The 19,255-nt window shown below is 44.3% G+C and overlaps 2 protein-coding genes and 1 long non-coding RNA gene across 6 annotated transcripts in view; 1 reads left to right on the forward strand and 2 right to left on the reverse strand.

Annotated features, from left to right (window-relative positions):
- The first annotated feature begins 3 nt into the window (after positions 1–3).
- LOC145722342 (uncharacterized) lies at positions 4–17,447 on the forward strand. 3 transcript variants are annotated; one of them, XR_014146549.1, is made up of 4 exons: positions 4–259; positions 6,737–7,266; positions 14,424–16,345; positions 16,715–17,447. It is a non-coding gene; the product is annotated as an uncharacterized LOC145722342 (long non-coding RNA). The 3 variants fall into 3 exon arrangements; XR_014146551.1 differs by having other exon boundaries at positions 6,737–7,138; XR_014146550.1 differs by lacking the exons at positions 14,424–16,345; positions 16,715–17,447 and having other exon boundaries at positions 35–259; positions 6,737–8,040.
- RABIF (RAB interacting factor) lies at positions 4,938–15,143 on the reverse strand. The gene is made up of 2 exons (XM_006743058.3): positions 14,974–15,143; positions 4,938–6,928 (listed from the first exon to the last, which is right to left on the reverse strand). The coding sequence occupies exons 1-2, from the start codon at positions 15,097–15,099 to the stop codon at positions 6,683–6,685; spliced, it is 372 nt and encodes a 123-aa protein (XP_006743121.1). The 5' UTR covers positions 15,100–15,143; the 3' UTR covers positions 4,938–6,682.
- A 168-nt stretch (positions 17,448–17,615) lies between the features above and the next one.
- KLHL12 (kelch like family member 12) overlaps positions 17,616–19,255 on the reverse strand; it is a 31,721-nt gene continuing 30,081 nt past the window's right edge. For both annotated transcript variants that reach the window (XM_031038911.2, XM_006743057.3), the window contains one exon: positions 17,616–19,152. In XM_031038911.2, coding sequence (XP_030894771.1) covers positions 19,026–19,152 — 127 coding nt within the window. In that variant the 3' untranslated portion in view covers positions 17,616–19,025. The remainder of the gene's footprint in view (positions 19,153–19,255) is intronic.

Here is a 19,255-nt window from a genome sequence, read left to right on the forward strand (position 1 = left end):
AGTTTGTAAAGCCAAACGGAGGGAAAGCCTCCGGGGTCCGAGCCCTCCAGGTCCGCTCGACCGTCTTTGCCCTCTGTTGGAGGTGTGCCAGGTCTGAGAGGTTGGAGCTTTGGAGAAACACCATTGTTCCGTTGTTGCCTTAGCTCATTATACGGGTAACATGGCGGACCTAGTTCGAAAAGTGCATAAACCTTGGACGGTGGCGCAGACTTGAAATCAGCAACCGCTAGAGAAGGAAAGATGCTGTGATGAGAACCAGGTACTGGGAGTGTCTGGGGAGGAACAAAAATGCGGCTTGGGTGGGGGAGGGGGGCAGGCAGGTGTGGGAGAGAGCATTCCAGGCGCGGGTAATTGAAATTTACCTCCCTTTGACTGCGGCAAGAGCTTCAGATCAGGTGACTCCGATTGCAAGAGAGCAAGGAGTCCAGGCTGGCTAAAGCAGATTGAAGAGGACTTGTAGGGTGAACACAGATGTTACTTTGAAGAGTTTGCACACAATTCCACTGGCTATGGGGCTCCTTTGTGGACTCTTGACTAGAAGAGTGATGTGCTAAGCAGTATTTTCGGCAGTTCATAGATGTTACCTGTGTATTTTTTTTTTTTCCGGTTGTGGTTTCTTAGCTGAGATGAGGTTTTACTTCTAAATACCTAAGCAAAACAAATTAGCCCATTTCCTAGTTTGGGAGGGTTAATTGGCATTTGGTTTTATCAAATGACTGGACACCCCACAATGATTACCTTAGTATTTGTTCAGCACATTCCAGAGGAATCCAAAGCATCTGTCATCTCCTGTTCTCACTTCCCATTGGAAAGGTGACTGCACCCAGATTATGCCAGTCAGGCCTGGAGATTTGAATTGTTGCTTTAGGAAAATCTATAATGACTTTCTGTTGATACAACCCAGGAAGACTCAAAGTTACTGTGTCACTCACCAATGTGACATCAGATCAGCTGCCCCCTGGATTCTTGCACCTGTTTTTCCACAAGACTCTAGACATGTTATTCAAAAGTATTCTGAAATATTTTGAAACTAAATGCTTGTCTAGGTGGCTTGGTGGTTTAAATTCAGGGTGCAAAGGTTAACTTCAGACTCTGAAGAGTGTTCTTTGATCTCAACCCTTGTGTTTTACGAGGCTGCCAGCTTTAAAGTGGTTATCTCTGGTCAAGGGATAAGGTGAGAGAGCGTGGGTGAACATTCAAATAAGTACTTTGAAAACCCTTGTATATACAAAGCTAAGATGTGGTTATTCATTGTCACAGGCCCAAGCAAAACAACTCAAATGTTACATCTTACTGAATATGGGCATATCAGTGATTAAAATGAAGCTATCTGGCCATAAACTCAAAAAGCCATAAACTCAACACCATCATCTCTTCCTTGCCTGGTCCTGTTAGGCATTCAGCCCACCAGCTGGTAGCGTCTGCCAGTTCAAAATGTCCTTCCGTTTCTTTAGTGAATAGAGTGAGTGGGCTCTACCCCCAAAAAACTATATTTGCAACAATAATCCTGTGTTATTTGTGGAAATGACACAAACCAACCTCCCTCGACGATATGCTTCTTTATAGAGCACAAGTTAATATTAGTTCTCTTATAAGGTGTTTGGATTTATTTCTATCATCTAGACGGCTGCAAAGCTTAGATTCTTTTTCTAACTTTCATCATCTTTTTCTCTATAGCACTCCACTGATCTCAAGCTTAGTGCCATTGCAGATGTGCCATTTTCACACAGTTCTTCGGGAATTTAAGATATTCCAAAGTTCGGAGGGAAAGGTCATAGTTACCTCTAGGTTTCAGGCTATCTAAAGATTCCTGATAAGTCTGCATCCTTTCTCTGTAGGTACTTGCTCCCTATCCTGCCTTGCCATAAAGAATCAAATAACACTGAATTGAAAGGACAACCACAGTCCGACTGGGCGAGGGAGGGACAAAGAAGATGGAGAGGCTTTGTGGGAACAAGAATATCCTGTTCATCCACTGGTGAAGAATCAAGGTAGACAGGGAGACACCAGGGCCATATCTGAGCTATTCATTCTTGAGTCAGTGCCAACATTGTAGAGGTAGTGCCTGGTTTTCAAATGACTGAATTATTTAACAACTGATGGTCACTCTAGCAAAGTTGCCAAAGTTGGGTGTGTCCATGAGCTCACTCCCCCCCCCCCATTGTCTTATCTTGAAATTCATCTACCCTGTGACTGGGGCAACTGCTCCCTAGGATGGAACATCCTTTCCACCCAATCCCTATTTCGCATCTCATACCAGAATCCATTTAGGACAAAGTAGGGAAGGGATGTATAAACTTATGGGAGTTGATCACTCTCCCCTCACTTCCTTAGGACCATAAGTGTTCCTAGCCCACATTCTGTCTCCTCACCAGTCCCCGCAGGTCATGGTTCATCCTGGCCCCCAATCTGAAATAGGATGTCTGGGGTCACCAGGTCTGGATTTTGGAGGGACCCTGCTCTAATTGTAGCAGAGGACTTGTTCCTGACATGAAGAAATTAGAACCATTGATTGTAATATTGTGCTTTGGGTACACGTAGTTTTGTGTCACAGGCTACTAATTACTCATCATGGATAATACATTGTTTCTATACAAGGCTAAATGAATTCTTTTTTTTTTTTTTTTAAAGATTTTATTTATTTATTAGAGAGAGAGAGATAGCGAGAGCAGGAACACAAGCAGGGGGAGAGGGAGACGCAGGCTTCCTGCCGAGCAGAGAGCCCGATGCGGGGCTCGATCCCAGGACCCTGGGATTATGACCTGAGCCGAAGGCAGACGCTTAACTGACTGAGCCACCCAGGCGCCCCAAGGCTAAATGAATTCTAAGTTTCAATAGATTTGAGTGAATTTAGTGGATACTAATCTCACTTAACCTTAAATTCTGACATTTAAACACATTTAGACATATTCCAGGAATTTAATTCTCCAAACACAAGAACACCTTGGTCACAATGGAAAGATTCACAATACTGAAGTTAACACCTTTATTTTCTTACCCTATGAAGACTTAGACGTGGTCATGACCACATAGATGTACTCTGTGCATGATCCTGTACCACATCTGTTTTCATGGTCTTTATCAAAAAGCTTTGGAGAAAAAAAAAAACAGTGCAGTACCTAACCTCTAACTCACTATTATTCACTGCATCAGAAATATAATTCATTTTAGGGACGCCTGGGTGGCTCAGTCAGTTAAGCATCTGCCTTCGACTCCAGTCATGATCCCAGGGTCCTGGGACCGAGCCTCACATCAGGCTCCTTGCTCAGCGGGAAGCCTGCTTCTCCCTCTCCCACTCTCCCTGCTTGTGTTCCTGCTCTCGCTATCTCTGTCTCTGTCAAATAAATAAATAAAACCTTAAAAAAAAAAAAAAAAGAAAAGAAATAAGTCAAAGTTTAGGATGATGACATTTTTCTCCAGAGTGCGTTTTTGTTTGCTTATGCCAAGGGTTTGGGGAAATTGCCACTTTGGGATCAACTTAATCTAATTTCAAGGACTGATATCATTGGAAGCCAAGCTGCAATCCCCTAAGAGAGCCTTTCTATTCCTACTTCTGGCTCACCCCTATTCTTGGGGTGCAAAAGACCAAGCGCCTCAACCCAATGTGACAAACACTTACCAGGTCTACCACTCTCTGACAGGCCCAGACCCCTACTTCTGGAAGGCTGTCACAGTCACCCACCAGCCTCTGACCTGCCCCGCTCCACATTGCAAATGCCCCCAACAGAAGAGTGGCCTGTAATACTGGGCCCACTTCTCAGGGCCTCAATCTTCTCAGTGGTCCTGGTCCAGTAATTCTTTAAACACATTAGCTCTCTGATGCCTTTGGATTTTTAAAATCTTTTGTCCAGCCTTTCTAGTTGCCCTCAGTGGGATGGTCATCCAAAATTACCTATCCACCATTATCAGGAACAGAAGTTCTCATTGGTTACACATTGGAGTTACTTGAGCAGGGTCACACATGGCATAGTAACAATATGTAAAATGTCAGTACACTGCTGTCCACCTCTGATTCTGTGTTAAAAAGAATTTTGTAGAAACAGTGAGGCCTTGGAAAAATCAATTGCTCTCCCTAACAGCAACTGCAGGTTTCTGTACTCATAGCAGCAGGTTTCTATACTCATGGGCTACTTCTTTATACCTATGACAAAGCAGTTAATGATTTCACAAGTCTTTATTGAGAGCCTATTATGTGTAAGGGGAACAAAGAGGTGACATCCTCATTTTATAGCAGACACTAAATGATTAATTCGTTGGAAGACCTCAAGAGAAACCCTAAGGTTCAGGTTTCTGCTCTCCTCTGCTTTTTCAAATTGCATATTCTTCCCAAGGACATACAGGAATCTAACTTCTACTGTTTAAATGCCTTTATTTCAAATTAAACTGCAAAGGCAGAATAACAACTTGATATTTTTGGCTATTGGGGCAACAATGTTTGGCAGTTCTTTAAAAAAAAAATACAAATGACCAATAAGTGTATAAAAATTTCATTAAACAAAATAAATGCAAATTAAAACAGTGAGATACTTTTTCTATTAAAGTGGCAAAATAGTCTTTTAATGATAATAAATACCCAGTGTTAGGAAGGTTTCAGAGAAACGAGTGCTCTTCTACACTGCTGGAGGAGGTGAATTAGCACAGCTGTTTCTGAAGAATATGTGTCAATAGAGCAAAGCCATGAAAACATGCATACCCTGCAATTCTACTTCTAATAACGTAGGAAATAATTGAGAATGTGTATACAGATTTAACTATAAAGTTGCACGTTCCATCACATTGTTTCTAAGAAACTGGAGACAATCTAACAGTAGATTGTTTAAATAAATTATAATACAGAAATACAATGGAATACTAAAAACAAGGGTGTCCATAGATGGTTATCTGTTAACATGGGAAGTCAGTATGTTGTCAAATGGAAAAAGCAAGTTATAAAAGAGCACAGTATGATATAGTATTTATTTTTAAAAACCATATATGTTTATATATACATACAGAAAAACACTGAGAACTGGAGTTTCACCACATCACCAGAGGCAGTCTCTGGATGGTGGAAATGAATGATTAAAAAAATGTTTATACCCATTTTTGTATTTATCTGCAATGAATGTGTACTATTCTGTGATTAAAAAAGGAAAAAAAAGTCAAAGTCTAATTTAAAAAAAATGCTTTGTGCACGTTTTGGCTTGTGATAGGAGGGGCCACATGCCCCTAGAGGCATCTACTTGGTTTTGTTCCTTCTGACCTGAGTGGATAATTCTCACAGTTGTTTTTCTACAAATGCCATAATCATGGACATTTGACCGTCTAGAGAACAGTTCTCTCATTTTCAGCTAGAGCTCACCGAGGCTATGACTGGGGAAGGAAGCCACCTTTCTAGAGTAGGTTGGTTGCAAAACCATGTCCAAGGCCTACACTTTAGTTGGGGAACCCTTAGAAAAGTTCTGGGGAGAAAGAAGGTAGAAGCAAGCAGAAAATAGATACAGAAGGATGGGCTGTAGATTGTAGGATTTCTATTTAGTCCTTATTTCAATTTCAGGGTCTCCTCAATCTTCGAGGTAGGGCTTATGGGAGGACACCTGAGACCTGTTCATAGAGATTCCTAAGATGTTGAGTCACTTCAGAAGAGAAATGAGAGAACAAGTGACAATCATACTGAAAGGTTAATAAGTTTGCTAACATTGAACTGTTAGAGCAACCCCACAGCGATAGAGATAGTGGCATTTGGACAGAAAGTTTGTGTTCTGGGTTGGTACAGGGATTCCCATTGAACCACAACTCTGAGGACCATGCTTAGTAGGTTCAGTAAATGATGACACCATCCATTAGAGAAGTCTCTCCTAAGAACAAAGGAAGAGTTACTTGCGCAGATAAGACAAACCTGTAAAGTCATGTATAACGTGGCAAAGGTCTGTCCCTCCTATTTCCCATACCCTCCACTCTGAGTCGAAACCAGGGCTGAGTTTTCCTGGGGTGGCTGCCAGATAGGGCTGAAAATCTGATTCTCAACCTACTTCTAATGTAAAGAGAAACCACGGCAAGATTTGAAGGGAAAAGGGGATATATTCATCTTCACAATAAAAAGTCACTATAAACCTAGAGACTCGGCTCTCAAACATGGTATTACAGGTGTGTCCGAAGTAATGTGTTTCTTATTAGTTTAAATACCGAAGTCTGTAAATGCTATACTTTTAAAAAGAATAAATTACTGTAGATAAAGTTAGTCATACAACAAAGTCACTCTCAGACACTTGTATGCTTTCTTGAATGAGACAAAAATGTGGAGTTTGAACTATTAGCACGAGCATCAGCTGTCATGTGTCATCTTGGCTAAAAGGCTGAATGCTGCTCTTACAGAGCAAGAAACAAGGGAGCCCAGGGTCAGAGAGCCCAGGCAGGATGCCAGGGATGAGAGCAGATTTGTAGACGTGTTCCAGTGTCCTGCAACTGGGGGAAAAGGGAGATTAGGAGATGTGGGGACACAAAGTGAGCTATTTAAGAGGCATGCACTTGAGGCTTTAAGGAAGTGGGATTAGCCCTATGCATGTTCAACCGGACATGTCGATACTCATAATTTACATTAGTACAGAGAAGGTGGCGGCAGAGCGGTTACACCAGGTTAAAGGCCAGTTCTTGAGGGGAGTAGCTTTTATAGATGGGGGTGGAGCTGTGTCCCCCTCCCCTGTTACTCATGGGAAACCCGTTCCAAGGCCACATAGAAACTGTTCTTGTCATCTAGGCAATGCCAGCCAATTGGTCCGATTTCACAGTCTGCGCACACCAGAAACTTGATGTTGCCCACGTCCTTGGTGAAGCCCACGTTCTCAAAGATGAACATGTCATCGACCAGCCAGTGCTCCTGGAGGAGATCGCCATCAGGATTGCTGCCATCAGCCAGAGCTGGCTTCTTTCTCATGGAGGGAAGGAAAAGCTGCAGGGGAAGAGAACACAAAGAATACGCAGGCTGACTGGCCCAGTCACATCATCACCCCCATTCTGCTTATACTTTACATTGGTCCCTGGCAGTTTCTTGGAATGAAAACGAGATGAGCAGCCCTAACACTAAGTTATAGACCAGAATGCTGAGTGGCTTCTCTGTTGCCTCTAGTCCATGCCCGGATTCTTAACACACACGAAAGAGGTAACGTGCTGTTGTCATGTGGCTTCACTGCTGTCCTTACCATGGTCTGTATGGCCCTGCCTGTTCCTCATCTCCATCTAGGTCATTCTGCTGCAGCCCCACTGGCCTTCTTGCCTCCTTCCGACAGGGTGAGTGTGCTCTGCCCTCAGATCTCGGCAAAGCTGGCTCCTTCATGATATTCAGCTCAAATGCAACCTCTTCAGGAGGCCTTCTCTGACCAAACAATGAGTAAGATTCCCATACTGCCCACTGTATTTTGTTTTTTAAAATGCCTTTCCTGCAGTGTAATCGATACATACACTGCACATATTTAAAGTGTACAATTTGATACATTTTGGCCCATGCAAATACTGATAAACCATTCCCAGCAAGAAGACAAGCGTATTCGTCACCCCCGAAAGTTTCCTTATGCCACACCTCTTTCTTATCATTCTCTGAAATTATTAATTTATTGGCTTAGTTATTTACCATGGGTGTCCCTCCACTAGAATGTAAGCGCCAAGAAAGCAAGGAGCTTACCTTTCCTGTTCACTACTATAACCCCAGCGCCAAGAATAATAACGGATACAGAGCAGGAACTCAAATATTTATCAAAAGAATAAATACAGGATATCTGGCTTTGCTCTAGTCTATCAGTGTTACGTATATGCTGGATTTATCTTACAAAAAGAGCATTAAAAAGGAAAATCTAGGGGCGCCTGGGTGGCTCAGTCGGTTAAGCGACTGCCTTCGGCTCAGGTCATGATCCTGGAGTCCCGGGATCGAGTCCCGCATCGGGCTCCCTGCTTGGCAGGGAGTCTGCTTCTCCCTCTGACCCTCTTCCCTCTAGTGCTCTCTGTCTCTCATTCTCTCTCTCTCAAATAAATAAATAAAATCTTTAAAAAAAAAAAAAAAAAGGAAAATCTAGTTCTAGAATTTGGAATATCATCCCGAGGATCCTTGTACCCCCTAATCAACATGCCTTCCTGATCATTAGGACAAAGCCTCACACACATACACACCCTTTAATTTCTTCCCTGTAAGGTTAGTTTACGTACTTTTAGCTGCCCCAGCGTACTCGAAGATACGATGCCAGCAAAGCTTCTTACCCCTCTGCTCCTCATCATTATTGCTGCTGCCAGTACACTTATTTTCCACCCCAGGGTACACTTCCACTGCATCCCCAAACTCTAATAAAACAGGATGGCCTCAATGTGCTAGTCTGACATTAGCAAGCAGAATAAAAGCAAAAACCAGTTTTTTTTTTTAAATTAAAAAAAAAACTGGACCGACATCAGTCCAAAAGAGGCAAATGCTTTGGTAGGGATGAGCAAGCCTCTTCCTGAACTCAACTATCAGGGAATCACAAAGCTGCTAGTATGTATCAAATACCCTGGAGTTTGCACTTCTGAACTCTGGGCCAGATTCTGGCCAGTGGCTGTCCCTAATAGGGAGGAAAGAGCACTGATCCAGAACATTCTACTCCCCATCTGCCCAGCACTTGGCTTAGTAAAACAGGTATCTGTGCACTACCCTATGTGGTGTCACCTGAGACATCATCTGAGGACATCACAAAATAGGACAGTTCCTCCTCTTCTTATATTGTCATTCCAGTTACCCTTTTCACCTCATCTAATGTTTAAATGAGTCCCCATTGCTTTGTCTTACCCTAAGTGAAAATGGGAACAGGCAGAAGCAAAGAGGAATCAAAATTCAGGGACCAGGAAACCTGGATTCCAAACCTAGCTGTATCTCTCTGGATTGCCTACAAGTATTTCTGGCCTATAGTGTAGGTGTGAAATCATCTTAACTAAACATAAGGCAAGTGAAACTTTAAGGGGAGAAAAATCAAAGACTTTTTAAACATTAGCCTTTAAAAAGTGTCTAAGGAAGGAGCATCAGCTTCCCTCCCACTGTTTTTTGTATTGTTTTGTTTTTATAATGCAAAACACCACCTCTGCAGTCTCTTTTTTGAGTAGTGATTTGAGGGAAATACTATTAATCATTCATTCAAGGGGTCAGACTGGGTCCTGTTCCCTCTCTTTCTCAACATTCCCATTTTTATTTAAATCCTGTAAGTCAGATCCACAAGGCTAGACTTATATATATATGTACATTGTACGTGTATCTGTATGGCTCTCAACCCATTCTCTGCAGTGCCCAGAGCTATTGCAGGGTTAAGTTTTGGGATCTAACATTTGGAATACAATTAGGCTTTCTAGATAAACATTGGGGTGGAAATCAAAAAATTACTATCTAATTTGAGGCTGCTAACTTAGCTGGTTGGAGGCCAAAGTTGCCAGTTACATCCCTGACCAGGTGGGTTAACTGCTCACGACCCCAGCCAGTACCCTAATCCTGGACCATCTCTTCAGAGAGATGTAGAATACCCCCAACTCAGTGAGACTGTTAGTGGAACTCCTTTTCCTTTTTCAAGAACTGCTAACAAGGGCACCTGGATAGCTTAGTTGGTTAAGCATCTGCCTTTAGCTTCGGGTCATGATCCTGGGGTTCTGGGATAGAGCCCCGCATCAGGTTCCCTGCTCAGTGGGGAGTCTGCTTGTCCCTCTACCTGTGCCTCTCTCCCTGCTCGTGTGCTCTCTCTCACAAATAAAATCTTTTTTTTTAAGATTTTATTTATTTGACAGAGAGACAGCGAGAGAGGGAACACAAGCAGGGGGAGTGGGAGAGAGAGCAGGCTTTCCGCTGAGCAGGGAGCTCGATGCGGGGCTCCATCCCAGGACCCTGGGATCATGACCTGAGCCGAAGGCAGACTCTTAACGACTGAGCCACTCAGGCGCCCCACAAATAAAATCTTTTTTTTTTTTTAGAAAAGATTATTTATTTATTTGTCAGAGAGAGAGAGAAAGAGCACAAGCAGGGGGAGCAGCAGGCAGAGGGAGAAGCAGGCTCCCCGCTGAGCAAGGAGCCCAATGTAAGACTCGATCCCAGGACACCGGGATCATGACCTGAGCCGAAGGCAGAGCTTAACTGACTGAGCCACCCAGGCATCTCATAAATAAAATCTTTGGGGAAAAAAACCAAAACTGTTAGCCACCCTTTTAAAAATATTTTCTCTTTGTAAAAATCCATTCTCATGGTAGAAAACTTGGCAAGCATGCTACAATATAGATGAAAATAAAAACTGTTACAATACAGAGCAAACTTGTGGTAACTTTTTTGAAACTTTCTCCCTTCTGTATTTGTGATGGTTTTAAAACGTGCACAAATTCTTTGACAATCCTTCCACTAGGAGGTGGAGCCCATGCCTCTCTCCCTGAGCCTGGACAGGCCCCTGTGCTAGCCCCTGATGATTCAAGTGCGGTGGAGGTGACAGGCTAGGTTAGAAAAGGCCAGGCCACTTTTGCCGGTTTCTGTGGGACCACTTGCTCCGGGAGCCTTCAGCTTCTATGTAAGAATTACGGCTCCTGAGGCCACCATGTGGAGAGACCATGGGGACAGATGCCCCCAGAGCCTGTCCCGGTGCTCAGGTGTTTGAGTCTTCCCAGTCCACAGGCAGACATGTGAGGGAGAGAGCGTTTCAGATAACCCTTCTGCCTGCACACGAAAGACCCCAAATGAGAACTGTCTAGCTAGGTCCAGTCAACTCCCCAGATTGTGAGCAAAATAAATGTTAATGTTTTAGGTCACCATTCTTGGGTGATCTTGTTACACAGCAATAGAAAACTAGAATATTGCCTAACATAGTTGAAATGCATGTTCCATTCTAATTCCTAATTTTTTGTGATCAACCAATATATATACATACCATAAAACATTTTTAAAAAAGATTGTATTTGAGAGAGAGAGAGAGTGTGTGTGAGCAGGGGAAGAGGCAGAGGGAGAGGTAGAGAGAGAATCCTCAAGCAGGCTCCCTGCCGAGTGTGGAGGCTGATGTGGTGGCAGGGGGGTGGGGGGTAGCGATCCCAGGACCCTGAGATCACAACCTGAGCCAAAATCAGGACTCATGCTCAACTGACTGACCCACCCAGGCTCCACTAAAACTTACCATTTAAGTCATTTTTAAGTGTGTGGTTTAGTGGCATTAAATAAATATATATATGTTGTGATGCAACCATCACCCCCATCACCACCATCCATCTCTAGAATTTGTTCATCTTCCCAAACTTGGTTCCCATTAAACACTAACTCCCCATTTTCCAGTCCATTGCAACCACCATTATGCTTTCTTTCTCTATGAATCTGACTACACTTGGTACCTCATATGAGTGGAATCATACAGTATTTGTCTTTTGGTGACTAGCTTATTTCACTTAGCATAATGTCCTGATTTTTAAAATGTTTAATCAGGGGTGCCTGGGTGGCTCATTCGTTGAGCGTTTGCCTTCGGCTCAGGTCATGATCCCAGGGTCCTGGGATCGAGCCCAGCATCGGGCTCCCTGCTCTGTGGGGAGCCTGCTTCTCTCTCTTCCACTCCCCCTGCTCGTGTTTCCTCTCTCGCTGTGTCTCTGTCAAATAAATAAAATCTTTTTTTTTTTTTAATTTTATTTATTTATTTGACAGAGAGAGACACAGAGAGAGAGGGAACACGAGCAGGGGGAGTGGGAAAGGGAGAAGCAGGCTTCCCGCGGAGCAGGGAGCCCGATGCGGGGCTCGATCCCAGGATCCTGGGATCATGACCTGAGCCGAAGGCAGACGCTTAACGACTGAGCCACCCAGGCGCCCCATAAATAAAATCTTTAAAAATAAATAAATAAAATGTTTAATCAGTTTTAAAGTTGTTTTTTTTTTTTAAGATTTTATTTGCTTAACGACTGAGCCACCCAGGCGCCCCAGTTTTAAAGTTTTATTGAGGTAACTGTAGGTTCACATGTAGTGAAGAAATAATACATAATAATATATGAATTAGTTCTATATTAAGAAACAATACAGAAATTCCAGGTACCCTGTGTTTGGTAATAGAGTTTTCCCCGATGGTAATATTTTGCAAATCCAGAGTATAATATCACAAACAGGACATCAACACTGATACACTCCATTGATTTTATTCAGATTTCCCCAGTTTACTTGGACTCATTTCTGTGTGTAATGTGTGTGTATACAGTTCTGTCAATTTTACCCCGAGTAAGTTCATGTATCCACCACCACACCATCACAGTCAAGACACTGAACAGTTCCACCACCAGGAGGATCCCTCACGTCACTTTTATAACCACACTTACCAAAGCGCCCAGCCCCCAGTTCCTAGCCCCGGCAATCACTCATCTGCTCTCCGTTTCTAAAACTCAAAAACGGCACAGAAATGGAATCATACAGTATGTAATATTTGGGGACTGGCTTTTGTCACTCAGCATAATTCCCTGGAGATCCGTCCAAGTTGTATGTATCAGTAGCTCACTCCACTGTAGTTCATTCCAGTGGACGGCTGTACCACGGTCTGTTTAGTCATTCCCCTGTTGAAGGACACCTGGGCTGTTTCCAGTTGGGGGACAGTATGAATAAAGGTGCAATGAACAGGTGTTTGTGTGAACGTAAGTTTTCACTTCCCTGGGATAGAGGTCCCACAGTGTACTGGCTGGGTCGAAGATTAAGGACATGTTTTGCCTCAGAAGAAAGTGCTCTTGGGTGTGCCCTCAGGTCCTCTGCTCTCATATTCTTCACCAAACACCGCTCTATACTTTCTCTCTCCTATGAGTTAATCTTCCACTGCCCACTCCTGCCATGAATCTCTCCCTCCAAAAAATGTAAAACAGCAAATTACTCTCTTCTATGATAACATCATCACTGTTTCCTACATTCTCAAACTTTGGTGAGGGTTCCCCTTTCCTCTTTGTCTTCATGGGGAAGTAAGGCTCTTTGCTGAGGACACCAGTGCTGCCCATTCTCTGACACTCCACCTACTTCAGGATCGGGAACGGGAACCAGTGCTCTCCTTGCTTCCAAATTATTACTCCTACATCCTCACATCCACCTCTGCTCCTTTAAGGTTTCTGCCATCTGGTGACCCCTCACTGTCATCTGAGGTGGCCTGGTCACTCTGCACTATCCACAGCTGACTGGCACCTGGCTCAGTCTCCTTTGTGATTCCACATCCTACCCCCACTTGTGAGCTTCTACCCCCCAAGGGGATGAGTCATCCCCAGAGCTCCCTCACCTCCTCTATTCCAATCACCTTAACTCCATCTGGCCTTGTTTCTTGCCAGTTTTATTACATCCTGTGTTCTGGCCAAGTTGAACTTTTCAGTTCTTTAAACACACCAATGCTTTTTCTAACAACTGAAACATCACACTGCTGTTCCCTCCATCTCTATTCAGCTTCATTATAATTTCCTCTGTCATCAACTTTAGATAAGATTTCAAGAAGTACCAAGTTCAAGGGTATGAACATTTTATATGTAAAACCAAACCAGTTATAGGGGCACTTGGGTGGCTCAGTCGGTTAAGCGGCTGCCTTCAGCTTGGGTCGTGATCCCAGGGTCCTGGGACTGAGCCCCACAGCGGGCTCCTTGCTCAGCAGGGAGCCTGCTTCTCCCTCTGCCTGCCGCTCCCCCTGCTTGTGCTTGCTCTCCCCCAACCTCTGTGTCAAATAAATAAAATCTTAAAAAAAAAAGTTATAGGGCTTACAAAGAACACATGCTGTACCAACAGTGACCTACTAATCCATTCTCACCATGCTAACCCATTATTTACACTGGGCTAATAGCTTTTGTTCACTAATTTATTTAAATCTAAGTATCTATTAAGATCTTACTTATGTGCACAGTCTTAAGTGTAGGAGATACACAGGTGGACAGGATACAGGACCTCATAGGCTAGTGCTATAAACAGCAAATACTAACAATATCGTAAGATCAACTGAGATTATAGATGTGAATGTGCTTTGTAGTCTTTAGGCCATGGTTTCTCAATCTTGGTACTACTGACATTCTGGGATGGAGAATTCTTTGTTGTGGGGCCAGGGGGAGTGGGGGTTGGTGTCTTCTGCTTTGCAGGATGCCTTGCAGCATTCCTGGCTTCTACCTACTAGGTGCCAGCAGCACCCTGTTATAGACTGAATGTGTTTCCCCCCAAATTCTTATGTTGAAACCTAACTCTCAATGTGATAGGTCATGAGGGCAGAGCGTATTTTTAGGGACAATTTTGAGTGATAGGCTATGCACATAGCTGAAATGAGATTATACTTTACACTTTCCTGTGGGTATGTTACATCTCAATAAAAATTTACCAAAATAAAAAATTGTTCTCAACTTTCCCCTTTGGGGTGATGTATGAAGGAGATTAAAATCTGTAACTTGAAGAAAAGATTAGAATAGAAATTAAATCTTCCTTCAAAATTGATTTTCAGGACTTGATGTGTCCATCCCATTTGAAACAGGATTCGTTTGAGAAACTGCGTTCCACCCAGCACCTTGGTAAAGCGTGTAGGTTACGGGAGTCATCTGTCACATCCCCTACACCAAAGTTGTTTCTGGAGCTCCTTCTGGGGCGGAGAGGCGCCCGACAGAAGGGAGACCGGCGGGTGCGGTGTGATGCGGGCCGCGAGTCCAGGTACACGGGCGCCATCGGGCCGCTCCGCAGCGTGCAGCTGCAAGAGCTGCGGGCGTCCCGGGGCGCGGGGCCCTCGGAAGCCGGCGGGCTCGGCTCAGTCCTGCACCGCACGCGGAGCAGCAGCGTCCACACCTAGCGCGGGGCTAGGGCCGGAGGTCCGGCCCGCCCGGGAGACCGGCCCCGGGCTGCGCTCCGGCCGCGCAACTCCGGCGCGGGCAGCTTCGGGCGGAGCCGGGCCGCGACGAGGGGCGCGGTCTCCGGAAACGCGCGCGGGGACCCGGACTCCAGCCGCCGCGGCCCCCTGTGAAGGCGTGCGGGTGAGAGCCGCCTCCAACCTGCCTCCCTACCTGTCGGCGGGAGAAGAGAGCGGTCCCTGGCTGCAGCACCCGGGAGCCACAGCGTTGGCACAGCACCGCCTTCCGGTTTCGGCCCTCGGCTGACACTAAGTCGTTCAGCGGCTCGACTGGTTCCATCGCCGCTACCGCCACAGCTTCCTCGGCCACGACCGCGCAGGCGCTGTCTCTGCGGGATCTTCTCGGAACTGCGCTGGCGCGGCTTTCAGAGACGGGGCGGGGAGCGCGCGGTCACTCCCCCTCTGCGCAAGCGTCCGCTTCCCCCGCTCTGGATTCTACTGCGCAAGCGCCTCATTCATTGCTTAACCTGAGTGGTTAGGTGTCCGCTGGCTTTGTGACAGGGTCACTCACTTCCTGGGACGTGACAAATCCTGTCTTCATACTCACCTGGTCACTGGCCTTCCCTTACTACTGAGTAAAACCCGGGTAGATAATTCACGAAAGTTGACCATACCTTTTAGTTTACTGAGATTTGAATTTAGTCTTTTAAACGAACGGGGACGTTTCTGGAGGCAATGTGAAGGGAATCTGGGTTACACTACACATCAGCAAGTTTTATCAACATTAGTTTCTTCAGTAAGAGACTACTTAGAGGGACATGGACCTTTTTGGTGTTGGAAAAAGATGCCTGGAAACTTTACTTGCTGGTCTCTGTTCTGATCATAGTGACCATTTACTATGGCAAAACACCGTGTTGAAATGCTTTAGAAACAAACCTATTGAATCATCACGATTTCCTTATGGGGTTGTCACTAATTACTCCCAGTGCACAACTGAGGAAGGGAAAATCAGAAAGGTTACTTTCCAGGGTCCATAGATCCAGGCATGGCTTTAAAGCCACTGCTCTTGGGGTCATTACACTATACTTTCCCATTCCATTTCCATAGATCTCTAGCTTATCAGTTCTAGTGTATCAGGCCACGGATATCCTGAAGTGGCAAGGGAAGGAGAATACGAAGGGGAACTAAGCTACTTGATTAGGTAATGTCTAATCTACTCACCACCCCCATCTGTTTTTCTTTTTCCTCTTTGTCCTTCAGTAATTCAACATTTAGTGAGTCATTCTGTAATATAACTAAACCCTGAGGATACAATGATAATAGGCACCCTATATTTGAGAGCACAGTCTAAACAGGAAGACATACCCCAAACCAATGACATATGATAAAGACAATCATGGGAACAAAGATAAATGGAAGCCAGGATTAGGGAATAATCCCCAGCTGGAGAGTCAGAAGAAGCTTTAACTAGGTGACATCTGAATTAGGCATCAGAGTGTGACTAGGATTTTGTCCGAAAAGCAGGATTATTTCAGATAGAAGAACAGTGGAATACCTGAACAACAGTGAGAACAAATTTAAGAATGGTTAGTAGTCCACAACACATTATACCTAAGCTAAGAGAGAATAGTAGAGGGTGGTAAGATCAGAATGGTAGAGTGGGCCCAGAGCACCATGGGTCTAAAGTCATGCGACGGAATTTGAACTTTATAATATGGGCAATGGAAATCTATAGAATTTTAGGCCAGAAATAACTTTGATATTCACTGAATATTTGCTGTATATTAGGTATTGTAATGATCCTACTTGTACTTTCAGAAGAACACTGATGACAAAATGGAGGGGCTAGACTAGAAGAAGGAAGAGTAGAGGTAAAGCTATCAGGAAGCTATTACTCCATGAGTCTGGGCAAGACAGGCCTGAACTATGTGGTAATGGAGGGAATACAAATATAGGAATGTATTTGGAACTTTTAAAGATAAAATCATGTAGAACGTAGAAATGAATTGGATGTCTGTATTGTAATGGGGATGACACAAGATAAATAAATGACAGATCTCTGAAACTGGATAACTAAGTGGCTGGCTGCCATCTAAGAGAGATAGAAAAACAAGAGGAACCCCCAAATTAGGGGTACCTCTGTGTATGTGCATGAGCAAAGTGTGTAAGACTGGCAAGAGTGGAAAGAGAGCAAAGAGTTTCAGTTTTCTGCAGAATATTCAGTTGTGGCTGCCATATGAAGAACTATTTGGGAATTTGGTCTGAAACTCGGAAAAATCAGCAGTAAAGATAACCATCAGTTCTTTACTCCCCACTTCTCTGCCTCCCCTGCATCTCTTCCTGATAGGATGAGTCACATGTTTCATAGCTGTGGTTTGATCAGCAGGTACAATTCATCTGCTGAGGAAAAGTTGGCAGGCTCCTTTAGAGAAAATAACTTCCCCTTGGCCTCCCCCATCCCTTTGCTCTGGAAATACAGGATTTTTTGCAGTTTTGCAGGCCTTCTGCATAGTTGTTTGTATAAATCTAAGCAAAAAGAAATAGGACTGGAGTGACTAAAACCCTAAAAGTCAAGTGAGTATTAAATGAGCTGAAGATTGAGTCTTTATTCTATTTGGCGTTCAAGTAAACTCCAAGTGTGAAAGGAGTCAATAAATATGCAATTTTATATAAATATTTTACTGATGAGAATCTCCGCAAGGGTAAAGGGGCTACCTCTTACCTATGTCTAGTACAGCTAGTTGGCGAACACATAAGGTGAACGGGGAGGAGAGACAGGACATACAGCTGATTGCTAGGCCTGCTCTCCCCAAATATCTGCAAGACAGTGGTCAGCCATAAACTCTCTTAAAGGCATTTGAGACAATTGATTTTTAATATTTTCTTAAAAAAATACAAAGGAAATGAACTCTTGAGGTCAATACAACTCAGGGAAAGAGGAAAAAATGAAATTTTGGAATAAAGGGAAAGTGCATCCTTGTTTAGGTTATCACATCCCCAACACTCCCAATACCCCACAAAACCAAGAATTTCACTCCAAAACACAGGGGAACCTTGAATGGTGGCTCAGAAATGGCGACAGCAAGTACTGGAACAAAAGGATTTTGGTTGTCCTTGATTATTCTGTCCTGGGATGAATAAAATCCACTCTAAGGACAGGTGAGGGAAACTTATAGTAGGAAAAGGATTAATTGTACCAAACACAGCAGTAATAAGCACTCCTCAGCAGAAGGGTGCCCTTAACAGAATGGGGCAGTAATCAGGTAGCTGCCCTTTTAGGCTGCTGCCACCCCCACCCCATCCCCAAATAAATAGTAATGAAGTATAATAGTATAGTAGTATTTGATTCAACACAGAAAGATAGTGTCTCACCCACTCAAGGCAAACCATGCCATGGATAGGTGAGCCCTGGCAGGAAATAAGACGACTGTAAAATCACAGGTACTTCTAGTTTGTTCCCAGGCATATGGAACTCCCACATTTATTCCATGTCTGCTCAGCCCAACATCTGTTCACTCTTATTCTGTCAGTCTCCGGTGCCAAGATGCGCACCATTCTAGTTCAGAAAGACCATGGGGAAATAAAAAGATCCTTCCAATAATACACCCTTTAAGTCCTCCAGGTTATACTTCAGTGGTGTTCTAGGTTCACTCAAATTCCATCAAATTCCGTTGACTTCCCTTACTCTAAACCCAGTTCTGATATACCAACCCTGTCCCTTAAGGGAGTGCCAGGTCTCTCCCCAAGCCCCCCCAAATTTTGACAGGGGGCTTTTCCCTTTGTTATCCTCCTGAATGGAACTGTGTTGCCCCTAGCTACTGTAGACTAGGAAAGATATTCCTGGAAAACGAGACTTGGATTTTACCCAGCTGACTCAAGTTCATATCCTTCCAATCATCTACGCCGGATACCGCCCACATCTAGTAGGTCACACTCACCTTCCTTCTCTGCAATACATGAGGCACAACAGACAGATTCTCCTGAGCACGTGAGAGTGCTCTCTAGACCAGGAGGAGAGGTGATCTGGCCTCTCAGATCCATTCAGTGTGCACGGGCTTCCCCTGAGTGTCTATTACCCACCCTCCTCAGGGACAACCACCAGCGCAAGGCGCAGTGTGTATCAAATAAGTACAGTCATCACTGCAGCAGTGCTTGTAATCACCCTGTGCGCACAGTGAGAAATAGATATTCTGGAAAGGATCCTTGACTCTCCCGTAAACTGTCCCGTGGACTGGTCACTAGCCCTGGATGGTGCTCCAACAATGGTCACTTCTCTCGAAGAACACACACGCCAGCATCACAGCGCTGGGTTCCCATGGATGTCACTACTTCCCAGTTGTCGATGATAGGGTCATAGCACTCAATGCTACTCAGCAGGGAATTCCCATCATATCTGAGTGGGGAAGAAGCAAAAGAAGAAAATGAACTTTCTATTCCTTTCCATACAGTCCCTACATTAAAGGTTGCCACTGGAGGTGTCTCCCCCGACCCGAAGG

The sequence above is a fragment of the Leptonychotes weddellii genome, chromosome 6, assembly GCF_054177405.1.
Source record: "Leptonychotes weddellii isolate Sample4059 chromosome 6, ASM5417740v2, whole genome shotgun sequence".
In the NCBI taxonomy this organism is placed as follows: domain Eukaryota; kingdom Metazoa; phylum Chordata; class Mammalia; order Carnivora; family Phocidae; genus Leptonychotes; species Leptonychotes weddellii.

Coding starts and splice junctions, on each gene's coding strand:
- RABIF (XM_006743058.3), bottom strand. CDS start 15,099: ATGGAACCAGTCGAGCCGCTGAACGACTTAGTGTCAGCCGAGGGCCGA. Junction 6,929..14,973: donor CTCTCTTCTCCCGCCGACAG/GTAGGGAGGCAG, acceptor CTTCCCCTGCAG/CTTTTCCTTCCCTCCATGAG.